General features: G+C 41.4%; 1 protein-coding gene across 12 annotated transcripts in view; it reads left to right on the top strand.

Annotated features, from left to right (window-relative positions):
* The window catches only part of HIVEP2 (HIVEP zinc finger 2), a 169,786-nt gene extending 144,935 nt beyond the window's left edge, over positions 1-24,851 (top strand). For all 12 annotated transcript variants that reach the window (XM_084827726.1, XM_084827730.1, XM_084827720.1 and 9 more), the window contains 7 exons: positions 1,614-1,652; positions 3,512-9,056; positions 10,597-10,751; positions 13,930-14,105; positions 17,434-17,535; positions 18,533-19,434; positions 22,282-24,851. In XM_084827726.1, coding sequence (XP_084683852.1) covers positions 3,906-9,056; positions 10,597-10,751; positions 13,930-14,105; positions 17,434-17,535; positions 18,533-19,434; positions 22,282-23,097 — 7,302 coding nt within the window. In that variant the 5' untranslated portion in view covers positions 1,614-1,652; positions 3,512-3,905 and the 3' untranslated portion in view covers positions 23,098-24,851. The remainder of the gene's footprint in view (positions 1-1,613; positions 1,653-3,511; positions 9,057-10,596; positions 10,752-13,929; positions 14,106-17,433; positions 17,536-18,532; positions 19,435-22,281) is intronic.
* The last annotated feature ends 337 nt before the right edge of the window (positions 24,852-25,188 follow it).

Raw genomic sequence — 25,188 nt, 5'->3', positions numbered from 1 at the left:
CTGGATTTTACACCCTATGGCAAACCTGGGTTTGTTGCTGCATAATGTATGAAAAGACCTCCCATTCCCTGTACTGAACAGATGACTATGGGATGGAGGAAGGGGAAACGTCTGCACAGGGGAGTGTTACAAATGTAGCAGTGGGCATATATCCTGCTGCTGTATTTGCAGATCTCTGGACTGGAGCCAGCACTGCCTGAGTGAGGTGGACTGTCCTCACACAGGGAATTCCCTGCACAGCCGTTTGTACATGATCTGCCTCATGTGGCTCACCTCTTGCTAGATTGTGCGCAATCTGATTGCAAGTGTGGCTATAGAATTTGTTGAATCCTTGCTGCTTTTGACATTTTCCTCATTGCGGCTGACAGTGATATTTGGTAAAAAAGGAAAGATGTTATTTCCCTTATTTATGTAATAGCACAGCTATTTTACCCATAACCATCTGGCTTTCTCCAGAGTCAGTTTTTGTATCTCACAAGCAACTGCGTTTTTATTTAATTGGTATGTGATTAGTAACATAATTAATTAGTTTATTAATGAAGCTATTATTTTGTTCATCACAATTTCCTACCTTACTGTTACATTGCCAAGCCAACTGTTCTTGTGCTGCCTGCATCATACAGTCCTAAACCTCACTACTTTAAAGTTATGTCCAACAAAGCAGTTCCACGATTGTTCTAGATGATCAGCAGGCAACCTGGTACCCCTTGCATGTTTTGGACTACAACCACCATAAGTCCCAGACAGCATGGCCAATGGACAGGGATTATGGGAGTTGTAGTCCAAAACATCTAGGGTGCACCAGGTTGCCCACTGCTGTTTTAGACACACATTTGAAAATTATTAGCACCATTGCACAATTAGCTGATAATTAAGGCCTCCCCCCCCAATTTTTAAAAAGGAGAGGTTATGTTTCAATGAATTCATTAGAAGCTCCTCTTTTACTTTATGTGTGGGCAGCTAAATCCTGAGGGGGCAGTTTGATGCAAATAGTGGCTTGTGCTATTGCATTATAGTGGCCTTACATTCGTGGGAAATACTGTAGTGCTGTGATCCTTACAACTCTAAGCCATTTGCTGTTCATCCCTTGAATTGCCTTTAGATGCTGGAAGGAAAGACTCAGGGTTACGCCAGTATATAAGGGCTTTCAAGCTGACCAAAATAGCCCTTGGGGTGGTCATTGGCCTTGTCCTCTAGCCATCCTTAGCAGGGCTTAGGACCAAGGATATTGGAAGTATCACCGCAGCACCACTAATGGTTGCTGTTTCCAGTACACGAGAAAGGAAAGCATTTTGTGCCTTCGTGATTGCACTGGCACCTACATCCTGATTTTATTTAGCTCTGTAAATGAGGCCAGCGGGAGAGATACCACAGCTTATTGACTACAGAGTCAGAGTTGTAACTTGAAAAGCTGCATTGGCTACACAAGGACTTGAAAACTATATGCTTTGAGACATGTGTTTCACCTACTGAAAAGTAGTTGCAGTGGACTTTTTTTATTCACCATAAATTAATAAGCATTGTAGTTTTTTTTAAAAAGTCTCTGCACGAGACTGCACGCTTAAGATTTTAATTCTCTTCTAATTTTTGGTTTTTGTTGTCTTCCCCTCCAGGAAACTTCAAAATGTGTAGCAGATGCCAAGAAGATGCAGGTAACTTTAAAAACAAACAAACTGAGAATGCAATCCTACTGAAATAGTTGGCAGCCTCCAACAAGTATCCAATGCAGGGGGTGCGGAGCACAGAGGTGATCCTTGCTTCCAGGCTCTGGCCACCCTGCATTTTTGGCTAGATGGGCAATTTTGCCTATCTAGCTGCGGCTTCAGGGAGGGGGAGAGAAGGAGGCCGGGATGCTCCTAGGAGGCTGTGAAATTCAGCTTCCGCAGTCTTCTCCCCTCCCCACCCCTGGGGCTACCCCCTTTTCCCTGTCTCCGTACTCCATTTCCAAGCACAAAGATGTAGCCAGCAGGAGAGAACCACGCTACGAGTGGGAGGGGGAGGGGAGCGCAGTTTCTGGGATCCAAGGTCAGAGCCTTGGTTCCAGCCTCAGATCCCAGAAATCAAAACATCCAGTGGCCCTCCAGACAGTGTCTAGTGACCATAGGATTGCTCCCTAAGCTAACTAAAGATATCCTTTGCTCTGGTACTGGAGAAGAAAAAGATTGAAATTAAATGCAATTTGGTGCATGTATTATGGTCCTGATATTTTTAGTTCTGCAAAAAGAAAGCAGAAAAAATGTAACCTACTAGATCCAGTATTTCTTGGTTAAATACCATTGCCCAAAAGCAATAATTGCTTTAAGCGTTGGATATGTGTGTTTTGCATATGCAGAGCAGCCGTTCTATGCTCACAGACCAGCAAAGAATCTTGCTAGCTACAGAAAAAATGGCAGATCCTACCATCCATTCTCCACACACAAGCTGTCAGTGGATACTACTGCATGCATATAAGGGCAAAATTAGACACATGTGTGACCTGATGTATTTATATTTTACTTAAAACCAGAGCTTGGGGGGTTTAGAATGGGATCAGAGCAGCTGTGGGGCTAATAGCAACCTGTAAAGAATTTAAACTGGAAAAACTGGTGCAAGGGGTTTACTCTGCACCCCATACTACTGCTTTTAAGTAAAATTTTAAAATGCCAGGAGATCCAGTTTGTGGATCTGCCTGTCACATGTAGTTTGGATCTGGATATGAGAGCACATCTACAAGAACCAGGATCACATATGCATAAAGTGCATGTCTTGCAGATTTACCATACACAGAATAAATTATGCAAATAATTCAAACAGTGTAAACATTGTATGGTTATATATTGTATAATTATGGAGTCAAATGAATAAAATAAATTTTTATTACACTCTGCTCACAAACTCTGTTAACCATCAATCAAAGAAGTAATGAGTTGGTTGTGGCTAGGTATGTTTTCATAAATTTAAACTAGTGAAAGAGCAGAAGGGAAATGGGGTGTATGGATTTCATTAAAAGTAATTAGAGGGAGAGGAATATGCACTGTGTGAAGAGCAAAAAATCACCTTTCTGCAGTTCCACCTGGATTGTCTCTGTTGTTTAGCAGACTTAAGCCCTATTGAGGCATTCAGAAAAGGGTTAAAATCAGTGCGTGAGGAGGAGGAGCGCTCCAGCCCCTCCCCGCTCCATTGTCACGCTTGTCGCCCTTTACTCGTGGAGCTATTGATCTCATCTTTGTTTGTAATATCAAGTAAAAGCGAAAATGTGATGTGACATTGTCACATTATGATTATCTCTGCTCCTGCAAGCCGCAGCTATAAAGCAAAAGCAAGTTTGAGGGAAATCACAACACAGTAAACATCACATCACAAATTTTGTGTTGTTAGATAACCTGGAGAAGAGAGGAAGAGGACCTGCTGCTTCCAGTGGCAACTGAGTGGCTTCTATAACTTCTAGTTCTAGCATCATACACACAAGTGAATGTTTCGGTCTTAAGTATTTAGTTGCACTGATCTTGTTCCCCCTCTCTTCCTTTTTCAGGCAGCTGCATTGTTTGGGGAGGAATGTCTGGAACCCTTCTTTAGTTGATGAGCAAATATATGCCTTTGGATCATTCTTCATCTGAACCCTTAATAATCATGGATAATGTTCAAATGCCACAGCAAGTCTTGACAGATGTATAATAAACTGTTCAGAGACATTTCCTGCCATGAACAGAACTGTGTGACAATTACTTCTTAGCACAGAGCTGCAAGAGATCTAATGCCTACAAGACTACTATGTGGAAAGTTCCACAGAGAAAGAGATGTCTGTGAACTTGGAACAGCTCTGGAGAAATGGGAGCAACTGAACTTTAAAAAGCACAGCACTGGATACACTTCATGTGCCTGTACAGCTTTCGAGTGAACTAGCACTTAAGACCTTGTGTGACAAAATGGACTCTGGAGATACAGCTGTAGGGCAAAACGCTACCTCAAGGTCTGGAGAAACAGCTAAATTACCAAGTAGATGGAGGCAGGAACAATCAGCAAATGCTAAGATGAGCACGGTTGGCAGCCTGGAAGGACAGGCACAAATCGATCCTGAACACGTGGGAAACCCTACGTCTGCACAGCTTTTTAGTTCTGGGAAGGTAGTATCATCCAGCGATGCTATCCAACAAATCACAGACAAGCAATACCCACAGCACCTTCCAAATCCATACTCATGTCAACATTCACTTTCTTTCCCTCAGCATTCATTGCCACAAGGATTCTTGCACAACCTAAAACCACATCAGAGCCTAGAAGGCCATAAATGGTCATATACTGGCCATCTGCAACCGGTTGCATCCGAGGACTTGTTTCCATTTCAAATGCATGGCCATAGTGGAAGTTTCTCCAGAAAGAAAATTTCCAGTTTGAACCCTGCTTATAGCCAGTATTCTCAGAAATGTATAGAGCAACAGTCAGAAGACGGCCATAAGAAAGAACACAAACCCAAAAAGCCTGGCAAGTACATTTGCCCTTACTGTAGCAGGGCTTGTGCCAAACCTAGTGTACTTAAGAAACATATTAGGTCCCACACTGGGGAACGTCCGTACCCTTGTGTCCCTTGTGGTTTCTCGTTTAAGACAAAGAGCAATTTATACAAGCACAGGAAATCGCACGCCCATGCAATTAAAGCAGGATTAGTACCATTCACAGAATCAGCTGTATCTAAGTTGGACCTAGACGCCAGTTTCATTGATGTGGAAGCAGAGATACATTCAGATGGAGAACAGAGTACAGATACTGATGAAGAGACTTCGTTACTTGTTGAAGGTCCTGACAAACTGAGCCCAGTTCCGCAGATTCCGTTGGACATTACTAGTAGAAGTGGCTTTCATGCATCCATAGAAGAATCCTTGGGAGGCCCAATGAAAGTCCCTATTTTGATTATTCCTAGAAGTGGGGTGCAGTTACCATGTGAAAGCTCCCAGCATGTGGGGTCTGATAGTCTGCAAAACCCATTAAGTACTAAGTCTGATGACTCTCACACAGTTAAGCAGCGACTTGCACTAAGACTGTCGGAAAAGAAAGGGCAAGACTCTGAGCAGTCATTAAATCTCTTGAGCCCACATAGCAAAGGAAGCACTGATTCTGGTTATTTTTCACGCTCAGAAAGTGCAGAGCAGCAAATTAGTCCACCAAATACCAATGCAAAGTCTTACGAAGAAATAATTTTTGGGAAATTCTATAGGATTAATCAAAGGATGGCACAACCATTAGCGACAGCCAATCAGGATCATAGCTCAATGGGTAGAAAAGGCAAAGGGGAGCCATTACCTCTCGTAAGCCCTAGATTAGACATCAAGATGCTTGAAGAGCGAATGTCTCCAAATAAAGAAGCACTAATTGATCCTAGTAAAATGAGCACTATAAAAAGTAGCCAGGCCTTTAATGATAGCAGTACAGAATCCAAACATGCTCAGACGGTCGCATCATTCATCAAAAGTGAGTCAAGCCCATATCCAGGAAGTCACCCAGGTGATACATCTCTCCTGCTAGAACCTCCAACAGATACAAACCCACTTATTAGAAGTAACTCCATGCCAACATCCTCCGCAACCAATTTGAATGTTCCATCAGCTTTAAGAGGAAGCCATTCGTTTGATGAGAGGATGACTGGTTCAGATGATGTGTTTTATCCTGAGACAATAGGGATACCCCATCAGCGAATGTTAATAAGACAAGCAGCCTTTGAACTGCCATCGTTGCAGGAAGGACACTCAGATTCAGAGTACCATGGGAGGATGGGGAAGAATATAATGGTTGCTTCCAGCAGGTCAGGAGAAAAAGGGCCAGGGCTGAGAGAGAAGAAGTTGCCCTCAGGGGAGAGACCCTTTTATGAGGGAGATTCCTTGGGAAAGCACTCCAGGAAATGGGAAGATTATGGGACTCTGAAGCAAAGCTATAGAGATGCATCAACTCTGAGCGGGTCAAAACAAGGAGGAGAATTTTATGCAGATTCACCTACACAATTGCAGGCAGTGTCTTCTACATATGGCATTATATTTGAAAACAGAAAGCGCAGAATACAGAAAAGTGTTGGAGATGAGGAAGACACACCGTCACTGTGCAGTGGTGCTACTGGCAGTCCCATGACTGGGGATTTTGATCCTAAATCACAAATCCAGGAAGGACCAAGGAGTGGATACACCATTCAAAGCCATGACAGTTCTGCTTATTCTCACCCAGAACGCTTTGAAATCTGTAGACCCCATCTGCAGCCAGGCAGTCCAGCTACCAGTTTAGAAGAATGTTCCTTAGCTGCTGAGCAAGAAAAGGCAGCAGAGTCTCTGAGTAGAAAAGGAAACGTAATCTCTGTTATTCAGCACACAAATTCATTAAGCCGGCCAAACTCATTTGAAAGGTCTGAATCAACTGAGCTTGTTGCTTGCCAGCAAGATAAACTTTATTCATCATCTGAGACTTGTGAAAGTGAGATTGCAGAGTCCCCAATGAGCCCCGATAGGGTTCAGCAGACAGAACATGCTGACGGTGTTAGCAAACAGCCTTCGACTTCGTCCCAACATTCGCAGCCATATCATATGCAGCTCAGACTTGTTCGCCAGCATAATATACAGGTACCTGAAATTCGTGTCACAGAGGAGCCAGATAAACCTGAGAGAGAGAAGGAAGTGCCAGCAAAAGAGCCAGAACGGCCTCCAGAAGAATTCCAGTGGCCACAGAGAAGTGAAACCCTTTCCCAACTCCCGGCTGAAAAGCTACCACCGAAGAAAAAGCGCTTGCGGCTTGCCGACTTGGAGCAAGTCTCCTCTGGAGAGTCTAGCTTTGAGTCCACAGGGACAAGCCTTTCCCGCAGCCCTAGCCAAGAGAGTAATTTGTCCCATAGTTCAAGTTTTTCAATGTCCTTTGAAAGGGAGGACAGTATCAAGTTCATAACATCAACCAAACAGGATGAGTTTGGTAAACAGTCTGAGTTTTTAACCGTCCCAGCTGGTGCTTATTCGCTTTCCGTCCCGGGACATCACCAACAAAAAGAAATGCGACGCTGCTCATCTGAACAGATGCCATGTCCTTACCCTGCTGAAATCCCTGAAATACGAAGTAAATCCTTTGATTATGGGAATCTGTCTCATGTCTCTCCAGTAGGGGTGCCTCCTACCACTTTATCTCCAGTAAGAGAGAGGAAGAAATGTTTTTTGGTTCGCCAGGCTTCTTTCAGTGGTTCCCCGGAGATTTCCCAGGCTGATTCGAGCGTGGAACAAAATATAAAGCAAGAGCAAATGGAACATGGACATGCCGGTCTTCGGTCTTCCCAAGTTGCTTGGCCTCATTCTCCCTCTTCTATTCAGCCAGATGATTCCGGGAGGCAGTCTGCTGGTTCGTGTCCCCCACATAGCACTAGCTTATCGCCACTTTCCCACCCCTCGATCCCACAAACACCTTATATTCCAAACAAATATTCAGCAGAACAGCCACATCTGTTTGCATTGCAAGATAAGGTTCCCTTTCTCCCCATCCACAACACGTTGTTGCAGCTTCCATACCCCTCTGTCTGCATGGTTCATTTGCCATCTCAACCCCTGTGGCCTTCAGAACTTTCACAGACACACTTTCAACATCATTTTGCACAGCAGCTTCAAAAATCCTACTTTAAGCAACCTTTCCCAGAAAGTCACCCAGGCTACCATCTGGAATATGCTCAGGAGCATATCCGAAAGAAAGCTGCTGATTATGTACATACTAAAGAGCAAACTTACCAGCATTACTCAGGAACATCTGGGCAGTATTCTAAAAATGCACTCGTGACATACCAGCCGGATTGTAGCATTAAATCAACAGATACCTCTTCTGAGCAGCAGCTCCAGGTGGATTTTGAAACCCAGAATATTGGACCTATTCGATCATTACCAGGCACAGTTGTTCCTGTCAGGATTCAGACTCACGTGCCATCCTATGGCAGTGTCATGTATACAAGCATTTCCCAGATTCTTGCTCAGAGCAGCAGCCCGGCTATTGTCATTTGCAAAGTAGATGAGACTCTTTCTCAAAGGACGTTAGCAACCAACGCGACCATGCACGGAATAGGATTTAATATAGCGCAGATGTTAGGCCAACACGGAGGGTTGGAAAAATATCCCTTGTGGAAAGTACCACAGACCCTGTCACTGAACTTAGACTCCTCCATCCCATTGTGCTTGACCTCCAGTTCCGATACTGTATCTACCCTTGGTGGAAACAAGCGAATGCTTTCGCCAGCAAGCAGCTTGGAGCTCTTTATGGAGACCAAACAGCAAAAGAGAGTCAAGGATGAAAAAATGTATGGACAGATTGTCGAGGAACTAAGTGCTGTAGAACTGACCAGTTCAGACATAAAGAAAAGTTTTCCCAGACCACAAAAGCCTCAGCTGGTTAGGCAGAGCTGTACTACTGAGCCAAAAGAAAGTGTGCCGTCCACCTCGCCTTCCTCTCCGTTATCATCCTCATCATCTCAAGATTTGCCAGCTACCACTGAGTCTTCTCCACTGAGCAGGGAAAAGCTTCCCAGTTTTGACTCTGCTTCACCAGGGCAAAAGTCTAGTGGCACTTCCGAAGGTAGAGAGTCCCCAGAAGAACTGGATGTAGATGAAACGGCATCAGATATGAGTCTAAGTCCGCAGAGGTCCTCATTGCCCTCAGGGGAAAGTCAGATAGAAGAGCAATCCAAGCAGCAAAAATTACCATTTAGTATGTTGGTACAAATGGCATCCCAACCAAGTGGGAAAGCTGTGACCTCAACAATTCTCCTGACGAATCTTTCTGACATCCAACAAATCCTACAGTTCCCTAGTCTGCGCACCACCACAACTGTGAGCTGGTGTTTCTTAAACTACACAAAACCCAGTTTTGTTCAACAAGCAACCCTGAAATCATCTGTTTATGCTTCGTGGTGCATTAGTTCATGTAACCCAAACCCATCAGGACTGAGTACGAAGATTACCCTTGCACTCCTACGGTCCAAGCAGAAAAACAGCACAGAAATCTATACATTGTCTCCAATGCATAGGCCTGGAGCCGGGAAACTGACGTCATCAAGTGCATGGAAACAGTTTGCTCAGGTAATTAGGAAATTCTTAAAGATTTACATGTTTCTATTTAGACTTTACAGTACTCAGAGAAGTGTAATGCATTAGAGACTTTCCAGTGTCATGTTTTTGGAAGAGTTCCTCCAGAGTAATGAATACATTACTTTGGAATGGAAATTCTAAGGGGATTTCTCAGGAACGATCAGTGAGCAGGAGCTAGCAAGAACATGGCATCCTGTTTGTGGACTGACTCTGAAAAAGCCTTGCGGATTTTCAACACTTCTCATGTGTATTCATTCATCCACTCCAGTGGAGGAAGTTGTTGCATCACAGCTGCCTGGTTTTAAAGCATACAAATAAGCAAAAAGAAACATTGGTATTTCATAATTTGTTAGAAGTTGTACTTACTATAGATCTTCTATTTAATTTTTTTCTTTATTGTAATAGATACAATTTTAATTTAATGGCTACAATACAAGTGCAAAATGGATTGAATTTTTACAGGAATGCAATAAGCCCATATACTCTGAGCAATAGTTGTTACTCTTTGTTTTTAATCCTGTTGTTTCTTTGTATACCATGGCGCCTCTAGATATAATTGATGGTTTTGAAAAAACTTGACAAGGATAGTCTACAACTGTGGAGGCCTTATTTTCACATGTCTCTACGTTCATCTTCACCTTATTCAGGTGGTGGTGGTTGATACCTCTTGGCAAAAACATGAATCAATTAACTTTGTACAGGAGCTTCCAGGTGTTGCCCAAAGTTAATACTACATGCAAGACAAATCTGCACTTACCAGTCATGGGATGTATAAACTTTGAAGCTGTATACAGACCATGGCTGGAAAATGGTGTCAAATTCCAAGACCCCGACCTTTTGTGTGTGTATTTGTTTGTTTACATGGTAGGTGACAATCCCATATCAGCCCAAATATATTAGATAACGAGGTGCTAACATCAAATGTGGAGTCAGCTGGGATTTTTCTAGCCCGGATGTAGACTATGATATTCCTCCTCATCAGAACACTTGGCCATATCCCAGGAAGTTGTCGGTTTATGTCTCAGCTATGAATGAGTTCCTGATGCATTGGGTTGGGGAGATCAAAGGCAGTTGGACATGGTTTGTTGCCACATCACTGCCTTTTGAACTGTAGGCAGAGAAACTAGTGTGTCTTAACCACACCAACCCTGATGGGCCAGATGGCTTTGAACAGACTATGACTTGAAATCCCAGTGCTAGCAGTTGACTGGTTTTGATCGCCTAGTAAGTCTTCTTTATCTTTACTTTTTGTGTATATATGGCGGCATGATGTGGTGTTGTGTTTACAGCATCTCAGGCATTTCAAAAACTTTCCTCCGCTGCCTACTGCCTTCCTCATTTATTTTCTTGGCAAAGAGAAAGGCCCAGATTAATTGGCTTCTTGAGTCTGAGCATGGTTTCAGGTTTAAGTTTGTCCTAAAGCATTTACGTTAATGCGGTGCAATGCAATCATTCTGCTAACATTTGTTGCATTTATTCTGAGTTTCAAACATTGTCACCAATGAGTGACTCTGTTTTTTTCATTTTGCAGATGAAGCAGGAGCCATTCTTTGTATTTGGCAGCAAGTTTGAAAAGAAAGTAATGGGAAATGTTATCAAAGAAAGAATTAAAGGAGACAGCCATGGTGATAAAGATATTGCAGCCAAACAAACTGAGCCAATGCGAATTAAAATTTTTGAAGGAGGGTAAGAACATACTGAAAATATTATATGTGTTCTGTTATTTTTAGGAACAATAGCAAAGAGAGATGTCACAAGAGGTAAGGCGAGACAGGACTCTTCTGCCTCCCTGTAGCTGAAGCACTGATCCTGGTGGATCTGGATAGACAACTTGAGTAAGAATGAACAAACAATGTAGATCTGGAGACCAACCACAGAAAGACATGGTGGAAAGATCCAGGCGGGGAAGCTATAAGGCACCCTTAAACCCTTTTCTCTTCCCAGTTTTCCAACAAGTTCTTCCATATGATTTTTTTTTCTGGAAATATGTGGACAATAGGCTTATTCTTTTGCAGGCCTACTTTGTGTGCCTTGCTAATGCAAGCTTCCATGTTGTTATCATTCAAAGGGCATTAGCCACTGGTAGATAGAATGATTCAAATGAAGATATTTGAATAGCAAAATTTGCTTTCCATCACCTGTGACTCTTAATGCCAGGAGGAGTTGGAGAAACCATATTTTAGGAAAATCATCCATTTAATAAGCTCAGTTGATTGTATTCTGGATTCTACAGATGAGCAGATCATCCAGTGGTATCAAAGAAGTGGGGCAGGCAAAGAAGACAGATGTTAAGGAAAAGATGAGGCTGGAGAGTTAGGAGATTTGAGGGGTTGAAATTGAAAATTTCAATTGAAAATACAGACCTTCATACTGAGCCAGTGTGGTTTAGTGGTTAGCATTGGACTGGGACTCAGGAGATCTGGGTTCTAGTCTCCACTTGACCATGAAGCCCACTGAGTGACTTTGGGCTAGTCAGTGACGTTCAGCCTAACCTAACTTACATGGTGGTTGTGAGGATAAAATGGAGAGGAGGAGGAGGCCTATGTAACCATCTTGGATTCCTTGCAAGAGGAAAAAAAGGAAAAAAATAAATGTAACAATAAATCAAAATAAATACTGATTGGCCTTAGCTAGTACAACAATAAAAATAAAATACGTAACCTAAAGATCCACAAAATAGTTACAATTCCAACATCTGTTACATACAGATTAAGAAGTCAGATCAAATTCTACCTTCTGCTGAATATCTTGAAGGTAAAGGCCCTTATTCAAAGGACTGTGTGCCACACTGCACGAGAGCAGCATTTCTTCAAAGTCCTCTTCTTCCAAAAGCAAGATTCTCCTTTGCCCCATACCATCCAGCAGTCCATCTCCAGTGCTCGAAGCAGCTTCAAAAACATATCCCAGATGAGGGCCATGAAAGGAATATGGAGCCAACGTAGCCATAGGGACAAGCAACAGGGAAAGGTTTAGTTTGTAAGTGGCCAGCAGCAGTGTAGTGGTAAATGTTGAAGTGCAGGCGCTCAAGACAGGCCCAGTATCCATGCCCCCAAGGAGACTCCAAAAATGGAAGTGGCGGTATTGATCCATAGCAACAAACCAGTTCTGCCAGTTTTTATCTGCACCAGAGGCAGGTCTTTTGTAAAGCTCATGGGACGTATTTACCCATCAAAGACTAGAGCTTCACCCCACCATACTTTGCATTACATCAGAGGTAGCTCACAACAATATATTCTCCTCACCCCTCATCCCCCCCCCCCCCAGCTACTGTGAGGATTGCAGGTGAGCTCAGCACAAACAGGAAATTCTGAGGGATGACAGATGACGTAATCATCCCTGCAAATAACAAGAGTCCCAGCGCTTCAGCCCTGTGAGCCCTGGCTCCGCTAAAACCTGTGGCCCAAGACATCTGGCTGGTCAGTATCCAGAATAGAATGCCGGATTAAATGGAGCCAGCAAGGCTCTTACCTTGAAGGACGTCTTTGCATCATGGTGCAAAACTGGTCCTTTGTCATTTGCATACACTGTTTGCTTATTAAAACAATAATGTTTTGAATTGCACTAACAATTCTTTCCCTAGAAATGGTTTATCTATATGATTGATAAAGGAGCTTAGCCTGTGAGCCCTGACCCTTTTTGTTTCTGTTTTGGAGTTTATGAAAGCAGATAACAAAGTTGTAGCATCTTTTAAACGCCGCAGTTCCCACTCCTCATGCTAAAGAATGATTGCGACGAAAACCAACCAACCTATATTATGGGGAAAGGGTATTACAAGAATGTACCACCAAGAGTTAAACTCATTAATCTTATCTCCAAAATTGTTTTTCCAACATACAAAGAGAGAGAGAGAGTGGAATGGTATTAAATCTTTATAATATCCAAATATTTAATAATCTGTTGTGCAGACTTGCTTTAGGATTTTTGAAAGGTTGATGCTTCCCAGTTACGTAGCAGAAGCAACCTTCACTGTGCAGAAAGGCTTCTTAAAGTTGAGGACACAACCTTTGCATTCCATGTCTTTGATGAAAACTGTATATTAAAAGAGGGAAATAATTCCATATATGCTATTGAGATTCCTTCTATAGCTGTGCCTTTATATACTTGACCCCTTCTACTCTCTGTTGCTAATTTTTTTGTAATAAGGATCAGTGAAGTTAAGATTTGCACCTGTTTGTGTTTAAGTTTTATTTGCTGTTGAGCTGGCTCAGGCTCAGCAAGCAGACATTGTCACCGACCCACTGATCCATATGTGAAGTGAATATTTATGAAATATTTTATATCAGGAGGATCCATTCTCAGATATATATACAACTCTGTATAAATTTATTAACTTTGTTTGTTTGTTTGTTAAGCTTTAATACTATCTAATCCTATTTAGCAAAGGACTATGCTTATTGCTATGGTATGAACCACTGGATGTAGAATATTAATTCTAAATCTGAATATTTAAATCTAATCTGAATATTTAAATCTATACATCTATATTTACATCTAAATCTATCTGAATGTTTAAATCTAGTCTGAATATTTAAATCTAATCTAATCTTCAATCTGATCTGATATCTCAAGGGATTGTGTTTATTGCTGTGGTATGAGTTTATTGCTATGGTATGAGCCTCTGTATGTAAAATATTAAACAGTAACTGACCTATGCAAAACAAAAAACAGAGAAGCAAGTACCTTATGGGTCCTATCCTGCAAAGACACCATGTATAGAAATCTCTTTGATGTCCTTGGTGGAACAGAGTGATGTAGCAGAAGAATGAAGCCTAAGCCCGAAGATGTTAGTACGGTGGCTGGCTATGTGAGTGGATGCATATGGATGCTTAGGCATGCTATTTTAATATTGTCTTTGTTCCAAAAGGTATAAATCCAATGAAGATTATGTATATGTTAGAGGACGTGGACGTGGAAAGTATATTTGTGAAGAATGTGGGATTCGCTGCAAGAAGCCAAGCATGCTCAAAAAACATATCCGCACTCACACCGACGTACGGCCTTATATATGCAAGTTGTGCAATTTTGCCTTCAAAACGAAAGGTACTTCCTTAGTCATTCTTGTGGAGGGTGGAAAAAACCCTGTTCTTGGCTCTCTGCCATCCTTCTTTCCAAACGCAGAGGAAGTTTTCTTAAAGCAAGGTGATTTTTTTTTATGAAAATGAGACTTCATGAGATGCAACTTTTCCCTCTTTATCTAAGTGATTCAAGGATTTATGTGAGATGGAGAACCACTTTGTGTAACTTAATTAAGAAATATAGGCTTCTACCCAGTCCATCTGTCTGCAAAGGAAATGTAGTGGCATAGAAACTGCCTTGGCAAATATTACTTTTGTGCTCAAAATGTTATGGTGCAAATATTAATTACATCAGGGGATTGCACATTTGTAGTGGCACATTGCAGACGCAGAACATTAGCTCTAGGGCAGAGAATTCCTGATCTGCCTTTATGGTTGGGTCAGTTTCTCATGTATAAATAATGCAAAGATCCACAGACTCCAGGTAGGCCACTCCATCCACAGTTACATTAATTATGGATTGAGATCTGTTCACTCATGTTCACATGTACTTACCAGCCCAGTGGAGGGGGGAGGGAAGCTTCCATTTGTCAACGTATAATGGTATTCATCGGAATAGGATTTGCCTTCCAGTCATCTCTTTTCTAAAAAGGAGAAATCAGTTTGTCTCCTATGTTTCCTAATTCTCAATGCTAAAACTGTGTGTAGCCAAATCCTGCCCATGGCTGTTGTATCACTTTCTCTCTTGGGTAACTTCTCATATGTATAATGCAGGAGAGAGAGATGCATTGGGAAATGTTGACATGCAGGTGCTCATCATGACAGTCTGCATAGCTACGCCCCCAAGGATTGTCCAAACATGTAGGCAGCTGTGTTAATCCATATCAACAATCCATTTCTAGCCGTTTTCATCTCCACCAGGAGTAGGTCTTTTGCAAAGCTAATGGGTCTTAACTGCACATTCAAGACCAAGCCACTCACAAATACTTTGCATTACAGCAAGGAATAATATATTGTTGCTGGGAAAATTCAGTCTCTCCCCCGCCCCCTTTGTGGGCTTCTGTGAAGATCGCAGCTAAGCTCAGAGGGAGCAGGGAAGCTTGAGGGGGGTGGCAGATGACGTCATTGTCCCTGCTAATTAAAAAGTGGTGGCACCGTGTCCATGTGAGCCCAGCTCCACAACACTGCTGGTTATATGCCCCTGTTGATTTTGCAGTACTAAGATGACAGAATAGGCTTTTGTGGGTGAATGAGCTTGAGAGGGGGAGTTTCAAGCTTTAGGGCCTCTCAGTGGCTTTTGGTATTATAGACCATGAAAGAGGTGGAAGGAATATTTATAGTGGATCCGTTCCTATTCGACAGAGGGTAGCCTGTGTGTATTCAGTATGCAACCGAAATGACATGACTGTTCCCCTTGGGGTATATCCCTAGGGATATGTAAAGTTCCATCTTGTGCCCAATGCTTTTTTATAACTATATGCAGCCACATGGGATGAGTATCCAGAACTTTTGTGTGCACCATATCAATATCTTGATGGCATCTCTTAGTTGAAGCATGTCAACTTGAAGCTGAATTCTGGCAACTCAAAGTTGTCGATAATTTAGTTTCTTGAAATACAACAGAAAACTCGTGGTTGAATTACTGGACTGCATTTTTTGTTGGACTTCAACTAGTACAGAATGCAGCAGCTTGTTAACAAGAATGTAGAAAAGATATTACTTTCATCCTAGCATAGCTTTTTCTTGCTTCTGGCCCAATTCAAAGTGTTGGTTCTTACCTTTTAATGGTCTAGGTCAAACTACACATCACATTACATATGTAGCATGCAGCTGATCCTCTTTTTTTAACTCTAAAGTTAGTGCAGAGGCCTCGATCCAGATTGGAGCCGCAGTTCACAGGGAGTGAAGCTTTATACTGCCTTCCCCGAGCTGCTTGCTTCCCGAAATGTGGCCCCCCGTATGGGAGGTTTTTTTTAAAAAAAACAGATCCCATGGGGTATTTTACTGTTGGTGCTCTCTGTACAGTTCTCACTACCAAATGTATCTGAAGTCCAAGATTCACAGTTGGGCAATACCTTCATTTAGGGCTAACAACATTTCACAAAAATGTGCAAGCTTTTGAGTTCTCTGGAACCCTTCAACAGGCTAGGTGGTACAAAAAGCAGGGGATGGAGGAAGAAGCAGGAAAGTCCAGAAATTTGGCCAAATGTTGTGACCGTGAGTTCAAAGTGTGTATTAGACTTGATAGTGTTGCTCATGTTGAGGTGTGGTTTAAGCTGTTCTTTCTGTTTGTAGACTTTTGTGTAGGCCTCCAATTCCATCCTATACAGTGTTACCCATGACAATCAATTATATGAAGAAACAGAAAATGTCTTTGGAATGAGTCAATAAAGCAATTGATACAACTGTTTGTGTGCTCACTTTTTCAGGCATAATATGATCATTAATTATATTGGAAACTATATATTATATAGTTTCCAGAAGGGTAACTGTGTCAGTCTGTGGCAGAAGAAATACTCTTTGTGGCACCTTAAAGGCTATTTATTGTGGCGTAAACTTTACTGAATTTGAGTCTGATAAAGTGAATCCTCTGATGAATTCAACTAAATAAATAAATAAATAAATGATCAATGGTGAGGAAATTAACTACACTAGCTTCCAGGCTGGCGCAGTTTCTGGACTGCTCCCGGGAAGTGTCTGGGGAACAGGAAGGCCTTGGATCCTGCAGATCTGGGGCCTGCTTTTCCCCGCTACCTCAGTTGGAACACTGATAGAGGAGGAGCGGTGGAGGGCTCAGCTTCTGCAATAAGGGGCCCTCTGTCTGCAGAGACCATAGGGTTGGAGCCTAGATCACTCCTAGAGTGAACTTTGATACCTTGCCTTTTAAAGATGGGGAGGAATCCCTGTGCCAGATTGTAGGGCTGTTTTACTCTCCTTGCCCTTCCTGCTCAGTGACAGCTTCAGATATTTTGACACCTTATGCAGACAACTGAAATGACAATCCTTTCCCAGCATATATTTCAAGTGGCCATTCACAGATAATGATGATTATAATTAATAATAAATAATAATCATAGCGGTGTGAGTGGCACAGTAAAAAGAAGATACATGCTTAACGGTCCTGAGCATCAGAGCAAGGCCATGAAGAGAGCCAAAGCTAAGAATACACATGCAATGATATGAAACCACTCCTGCTACGATTATGTTTAAATGCAATGAATCTATTCCATCTTTGTGCCCAGTTTACGTCTTCTCTATCCAGTTTATAGGAAAGAGGGAAAAAACTCCATAAAGCCAACAAGATTTCTATACTGATGTCATCTAATTAGTGTCATCTTTGTGCCTTTCCACAGGAAATCTGACAAAACATATGAAATCGAAAGCACACATGAAAAAATGCTTGGAGCTGGGGGTATCAATGACATCTGTGGATGATGCCGAAACGGAAGAAGCAGGTATGTCACAATGAGGTTTCTGAGTTGCGGTGGCCTTTGCAGTATGCAAATGATTCATCTTCTCTTGTCAGCAAGTGATAAAGTGTGATATGTGAAGAATTTTTAAAAAGTTTTCCTCATGTCAACACCAAGCATTGAAAATAATCTTGACATGTTTGAAGCTTACTGAGTTTAGGGTTTTCTTTATTGGGAAAATGTCTTCTGCCCCCCATGGAGTAAAATCTGGTCCTGGTGTACACAATATTCTTAGAGTCTGATGCACAAACACATTTCAAAACGGTGTGAAAACATTTTGTACTTTGCATGCTGTAAGACCTGTCCAAGCTCTGCGTACTTGAAGACAATTGTGTCTGTCCATGCAGTAAAACCTTTTGCTGCAAAATGTGGAATCTGTCTTCTAATATAGTCAATATGATGCATCCTTCAGGCATGAGAATCCCAGCACTTAATTTTGTTTGTGGTGGGTGGAGTTAATTTAGGCCTTGTGATTGCAGAGTAAATGTTTAAAAGCTCAAGTCAAGCTTTTTAAAGTTCAAACATTGGGCCAGGCTCAACTTTTAAAGCTCAGATTGGCTAACAGCACAATCCTATATATGTCTACTACTGGGTAGTAATTTCCATGGAGTTCAGTGAGACTTACTCCCAGCTAAGTGTGTATAGGAATGTAAGCCAAATCTTTCAGGACCAATTAGCACGTGGCTTTGGTTCTATTCTGTACTCATCCCATCCTGCAAATGTTTCAGAAAGCCATAAAGACCAATGGGATATATGTGCTTGATAGTTCATGAAAGTGTCCCGCTGATTTCAGTGGGATTTGAGACCACTTTCTATAAGGTGGATTTCATACTCAGGTATCACCAAAGAGCATGCTTTTGCTGCCATCCCACAGTGGGAGCTGTAAGCACAGTCAGTACCTTTGCATGCAGAAAAGCTCAATGAACAAGTCCCGAAATATGTCTCCTGTATACGCTTTATTGACTTGTCACAATTGTTTCAGAAAATATGGATGACACACACCATGAGGTTGAGAAGAACAACATTACTGGCACATCAACTGATCACCAGTTCTCTGATGCTGAAGAATCAGATGGAGAGGATGGAGAGGACAATGAGGACGATGATGAAGACGAGGATGATTTTGATGACACTCTTGGAGACTCGACACCCAAAACAAGATCACGAAGCACTAGTCCCCAGCCACCCAGATTCTCCTCGTTATCTGTGAATGCTGCTACGGCATCCTATGGGAGTTCTCCTGACAGTTCAGGGAGTCATTCCTCCTTGATAAGTTATTTGGTCACTTTACCTAGCATTCAGGTTACTCAGCTCCTAACACCAAGTGACTCTTGTGATGATTCACAAATGACAGAATATCAGAGGTTTTTCCAGAACAAAAGTACAGATTCAGAACCTGACAAAGACAGACTCGACATACCTAGCTGCATGGATGAAGACTACATGGTTTCTTTGGAGACCAACTCATCTCCTAGGGACTTTTCATCTTCTAGCCGACAGTCCTCACCTGGGTATGATTCTTCACCATACAGAGATAATTCACCAAAGAGGTATTTGATGCCCAAAGGAGATCTGTCACCTAGAAGGCATTTATCACCAAGGAGAGAGATTTCACCCATCAGACACATTTCACCAAGGAAGGAAGCTGTATTGAGGAGAGAATTATCACCACGGAGGGATGCGTCTCCAAGACGCCATCTGTCACCGAGGAGACCAATGTCACCTGGAAAAGACACATCCTCCCGAAGAGACCTGTCTCCACGAAGAGAAAGGAGGTATATGGCCTCAGTTAGAGCAGCATCACCCCGAAGAGGCTTGTACCATAACCCAACATTGCCCATGGGCCAGTATTTACAATCTGAGTCAGTTCCACTGGGACAGTCGGTAAGCTGAAAAGAATATGCTAACACTTTAGTTTTAGGGATATATTGATTTTCGTTGCAAGAGGTGCTTCTGGCTGCACTGTTTTTCATTCTTCCTGTTAATTCCTCAATAGTATTTCCCATCCTGCTGCACACCTCCAAGAGTACTGCCCACATCAATGTATCTTCATATAGGCTAAATTCTCACAAATGGCAGATTAGGTGGTAAACGTCTGGACAGTACTTCAGGCCACAGGTGGGGGCTCACATGATAATGCTCCTCTCCATACAAGAATAAATAAATCTCTGCACATGGGAATCTAGCTTGTTAAGAAGAAGAGTTCTAGTTTAGTATGCCCTGATCTGCTAGTTTTTGACATGCAGATAATTTCTGTATGGAAGGAGCATTCAATCAGGTGATCTTCCATCTACTGTCTGAAGTGGTATAGCCTAGAAGACAATTAACCTCCTTATCGCATGTTTCAGAGAAATTGGCCTTAGGAAGGGGAAGCAAGGATGGAAGCTCTAGGACCCCTCGTTATACTGGCTTATACAGCTTCCCTTCTGTAAAGACCCTTCTATCATCCATCTGTGTTGTTCTCTACAATTAGGATCCCTCCCTGTGGATGGAAAGAATTGAATTTGGATGCACAAGAGTAGCAATTTCTAAACCTTTGAATTGGCTTCCTGGTGCCTTTGAGCAGTCCCACAGGCATAAACATAATTGCCTTCAGTTATCCTAAGAGAAAAAGAAGACAGAAAACCAATCACCATTTTTACTGTCATGGAAAGGGTACATTGCCTCTAATTTACCAGTCAAAGTATTCTGGCTGGCCTCAGCTGCTAGCTGACAAATAGAGCAAAACAAAGACTCTATGCTTCCCTTGAATTAAGGAGGTGTACATATTCCTACAGATCTAACAACATTGCTTGCCACATATATCTGAGCTATTGCTATATTTGCCCTTGTTTACAAGTTGAGATTTTGTATGTAATTTTAGAAAGGTGGAATATTACATTTAAAAATAAACAAATGAATATGTAGGATGCTGCTTCAATAAGGATACCATGTGCACTACAGAACAGCTTGTATTCATGACATCTCTATATAATAAAGGAATACCTGAAGTTTAATTTCAGGATTATTCTCCTAAATCATCAAGCCTGTTTTACCCAGATGGGATGGCAGAATGTCAAGGTATTGTTGTAGCCATTGGCTCTTGCTTGCTCTCTCAGATCATTCTTTGTTCAGAGTAACACTTCCAACTCTGTGCATCTTGACACAGTGCAGAGATGATGGCTATGGAAAGAGTGTCCCAGCCTATACTGAAACAAAGGCGAGCCAAGAACCTCTACTAATCCCAGGCCTCTTTCCCTTATAACCAGCCGGCCTCTGACACTGAAGAGACACTGAAAAATTATTCAAGCAGGTTGCTTTATGAAAATACCTGGAAGCTTTTCCTGAGGGCTTCTGCAATTCCAACCTATATTCTTTCAAGGGCCACTCTGTTCATAGCCCTCTTTATTCTCATTCCTCTGCTCTATTCAAAGCTGCTATTCTCAAAAGTGAGCCTTTGTTTTGCTGTTATATATAGTTGTTTGTGAAATGTGGTAGTGGCAGAGTGACTTGCAAGGGATTCTAATGGCTTGGGAACCTAAAAAAATGGGGGCAGGGGTGGAGGGAGACAAATGCTGCTCAGACAGTTGTAGTAGAGGATCTTGAATCTCTAAAGGTCTGGCAGACTCCTTAAAGTATATATATTAAACAGTGCAGAAAAAATTGTAGCACTTTGAGTTCAGCATTTTAGTCTTCAATGTTTGTGTGTCTCGGTCATCTCTCATAGGAGCCACTAGAGTGCCTTACAATAGCAGTTTTATTTATGTGCACTCTCCACACTTATTAAGGATAACTCCACTGACTATCTCATAAGGTCTCAGATCCAAAGCTGGTGCTTTTAGGTCAGTGCAGTCCTGCTTTTGTATTGATTTTCACCGGCCCTTCAGTGCTTGGTGAGAAAGAGACATAATTTCATTAATTGCTTCACTTAACCTATTCATCCAAGCAAATAGGAGTTAGAATTTCTTTCTCTTAAAATATTGGTTACTGGCTATTAGCATTTTAAAAACAGTCCTAGGATTTGGTTCGCTGTATTTTCAGTTCAGGACTTGATAGATCCATAGATACTCTTCCTTATAGTGCTTCCCATACTTTCATCTTTTAAAACTAACTGCCTGAATCAAAATTTTAGAAAAAATCTACCCACTTACCTACGGATATCTCAGGTCCTCATCCCAAACAACTCCTACTGTTTCAGTTGATTATACTGAATGTTGCTTGATGTGCTATCAAGCTAGACTGATTTCTTTCCCATTTCAAATTTCTAAATTCCATAGGCTACTTTCTGTGTGCTTGTAGAAATATTTCAGTTGATTTCTTAGGTTATTGTTGGGATGTTTGATAGTATTCAAAGTTGAGTCCTCTTTGCGTTCTTCTGATTTGTACAGGTCCTTATAAAACTTAAAATGTTCTGGAGTTTACACATTTGCACTAGCTATTATGCCATTCTGTAGCTTGAGTAATGGAATTACAGATCTTTGTTGTTCCTTTGCTAACATTACAGCCAGCAATTTATCAGGTCTATTTCCCTTCTCAAAATATTTTTGTCTAGTAAGTAGCATCATATTTGACTGTTAGATACAGCTGTGCTTCAGAAATGTGAGTCACATGTCCAGTTTGTGTGTTTTGTTAATACAGGTGACAAATTGCTTTGCAGTATGTTTTGCTGAACCCCTAAAAGAACAGTATGTTTCACATTTACCAGTACTGTGGTACTGCTGCTAATTCTTGCCTTTCTTTCTCTACCCACAGAGTTCAAGACCAGGATTGTTCCAGGGACCTTATTTCAATATGTCTGGAGAAAAAGGAGCTCTGGAGCATCACGGATCTAACCTGTTTCCTGAGGGTCCTACTGACTATGTCTTTAGTCACCTTCCACTACACTCCCAGCAGCAGCTTCGTGCCCCCATCCCCATGATGCCCATTGGGGGCATCCAGATGGTCCATTCGATACCTGCAGCCCTGTCTAGTTTACACCCTTCATCCGTCTTGTCCCTTCCAAAAGAGGGCTCTGGTGAGAAGAAGAGGTCAGCTTCAGAAACCATGGCTAAAGAATCATGTATAGTTTCTAAGCACCATGAGAAACGTACCTGCTCTCATACTTTGCATACAATGGTTCAAGGCAGCACATTGTCTTCTCAGTTGCTGTTGATGAAAAAGAGCACTTCAGAAGAAGGTGTTGTTGAGAGGGAGCAGGAAGAAAACATACGGACTTGTACAAAAGCCATAGCCTCTCTCCGCATTGCCACAGAGGATGTTCTACATGGGACAGAGCAGTTGCAGAGGGATTCTGAGCCTCCTCAGAAACCCTCAGAAAGTGCACATTTTAGCATGAAACACTTTAGTGGCTCTGAGCCAGGCCAGGTCTGTGCCTCAGCCACCAACCCTGACTTGCACAGTGGCGAAAAGGACCTTTTTGGTACATCACAGACTGCATTATCTCATTCCACCTTTTACAGCAAAAGCAGTGTGGATGTCAGACAGTTAGGGTATCCTAATAGGAAAGATTCCCCATCAAGCACACAGGAAAGAAAAGACCCACCCTCTGAAAACAGCAAACCACAGTGATCCGAAATGTGTGAAGACTTTAATACATGTGTTTACTCCCAACCCCTTTCTCCCCACTAGTGATAGAAGGAAGTATTCAACTTTATAGCATGCTGGTTCTAAGTTACAGTAGTTTGCTATTATATATACTTTTGTTATATCAAAAGAATTGAGTGAAACTACGAGTCATCATGAGCCTGACCAAAATGAAATTTCAAAATTCTTATTGGGTCTGGTACTTTTAACCTGTACAGGTGTTTGTGCCTTTTCTTTACTTTTGCTTATATTCTTATAAGCATTTTTTTAGCAGTAATTTGTACATATTTTAGAATTTGTGTATCTGCTTTGTAATAAATGTAATTTCTTTCCTTTTTGGGACACTTTGACCTAAACGATGTAAAGCAAAAAACAAAAAAAGCATCAATATATATGTGAGGTTGCACTAAAATATTTTTATATGATTAAAACTGAACAGCTTTTATGTACAGCTCTGATTCTGTAATACTAATATTTATTTACTTTGTTTCATAAATTGTACATTTTTTCTTAATGTTGCGGATTGCTTTTCTATGTGAAGCATGGAATTTACTGTTGCATTATTAGAACAAAAATGTATATTGTAAACAAGATATTTAAACTAGAGTATCTTATCTTATTCTGCACTTATGCATTAGTTAAAAAAAATAAGATAAAAGGATGTATCAGTCCGTTCTTAACTCTTGTAATTTTTTTTGTCTCTTGTTTGCTGGATCGACTATAACTTAAAGTGCTGATTGTGATTTTAAAAAGATAGTACCGTAAAGCATTAAAGTAAAACCATGTGCTATTGTGAGTTTTTTCAAAGCTTTATAAAACAGTTATAAATATATTAAAAGTATTTGGTCTTATGTGAACATGTTGCTCTATATGCTCCTTTAAAAATATGGGAAAACATTCCACCCCATGTAAATATATGCGACTTCAAAAATTGGTGCAATTTCATGTAGATTGTTTGGACGCTTAGTGGCCTCACCTTGTTTCAAGTGAAGTGAGTGGACATTGTGAACTCAATTTGAGTGAAAGCAGGATCAGGCAATAGGTCACCGCATATCATTATCAAAGAGTCTCTTTTTAAAAAAGGGGGGAGGATGAAACTCTGGCTCCCTTGGCCTTGACTATAAAGGAATCAGGCTTTCACCCTAGGTGAGAAAGCGTGTTTGACTATATAGATCTGTTATCGGCTGGCCCGGTAGCTTGGCAGTCAGTGCTGGGCACTGCGTGCAGGAAACAGAACTGTCGAAGCGATCTGGAAAGGGCTCCATACTAGATGATGGTAAGGAACATAGTCATATTGCCAAGTTATCTCACTTGCAGAGGCTTTAGGGTGGGTATTGGGAAGGGAATATAAGATGAATACTTGCTCACAATCATCTCTGGACATCAAGACAACAGATAGGCATTTTGGGAAAATTCCTTGTTGAAAGAAAAGTGAACATGTCTGCATGTCTGTTTAAGGGGGAGAGTTCAGAGGGCAAAAAAATTATATCCTTCAAGATTTAGGGCATTTATAGCACTCAGTTGTCTTGGGAGAAGACTGGGAGGAATCATTGCTTATATATTTGAAGGTATGACAGATGCCCCCCAAATATACACACATAAACCCAAGTCAACAAAAACTTGGGTTATTTTCTGTGCTATTTAGTGGATTATAATTCTGTGAAAACACGTTTGTATATTGAATTGCAATACATTTAAGGAGTGTTCTTTAAAAAAGAAATAAATATACAGTTACATTATGTATCTAGCGTCTAGTTTTCATGTGGTGTTTTAATCCCCCCCCAAGCAAACAATTAAGCTTTTAGGCTGCAGTCCTATGCATACTTTACTTATAGTAAACCCCATAGAACTCAGTGGAATTTACTCCCAAGTAAAGACTTATGGGATTGGGCTGCATGTTGCATAGTGGGGCACGATCTGACATTACATTGGACATTTCTGTGGGCATGAGCACACATTCATTTCATTCATTTCTTACATTTCTATACCACCCAATAGTTGAAGCTCTCTGGGTGGTTTACAAAGATGTAACATGCTTGGTTCTGCATGAAATAAGAAATAAGAGTTGATGCTTTA

Source organism: Heloderma suspectum, chromosome 1 (genome assembly GCF_057233095.1).
Source record: "Heloderma suspectum isolate Gila_16-S chromosome 1, 16-S_ref, whole genome shotgun sequence".
Classification (NCBI taxonomy): Eukaryota; Metazoa; Chordata; class Lepidosauria; order Squamata; family Helodermatidae; genus Heloderma; species Heloderma suspectum.
Note: the sequence above shows the minus strand (reverse complement) of the source record. Positions and strands in the feature narration are given on the sequence as shown.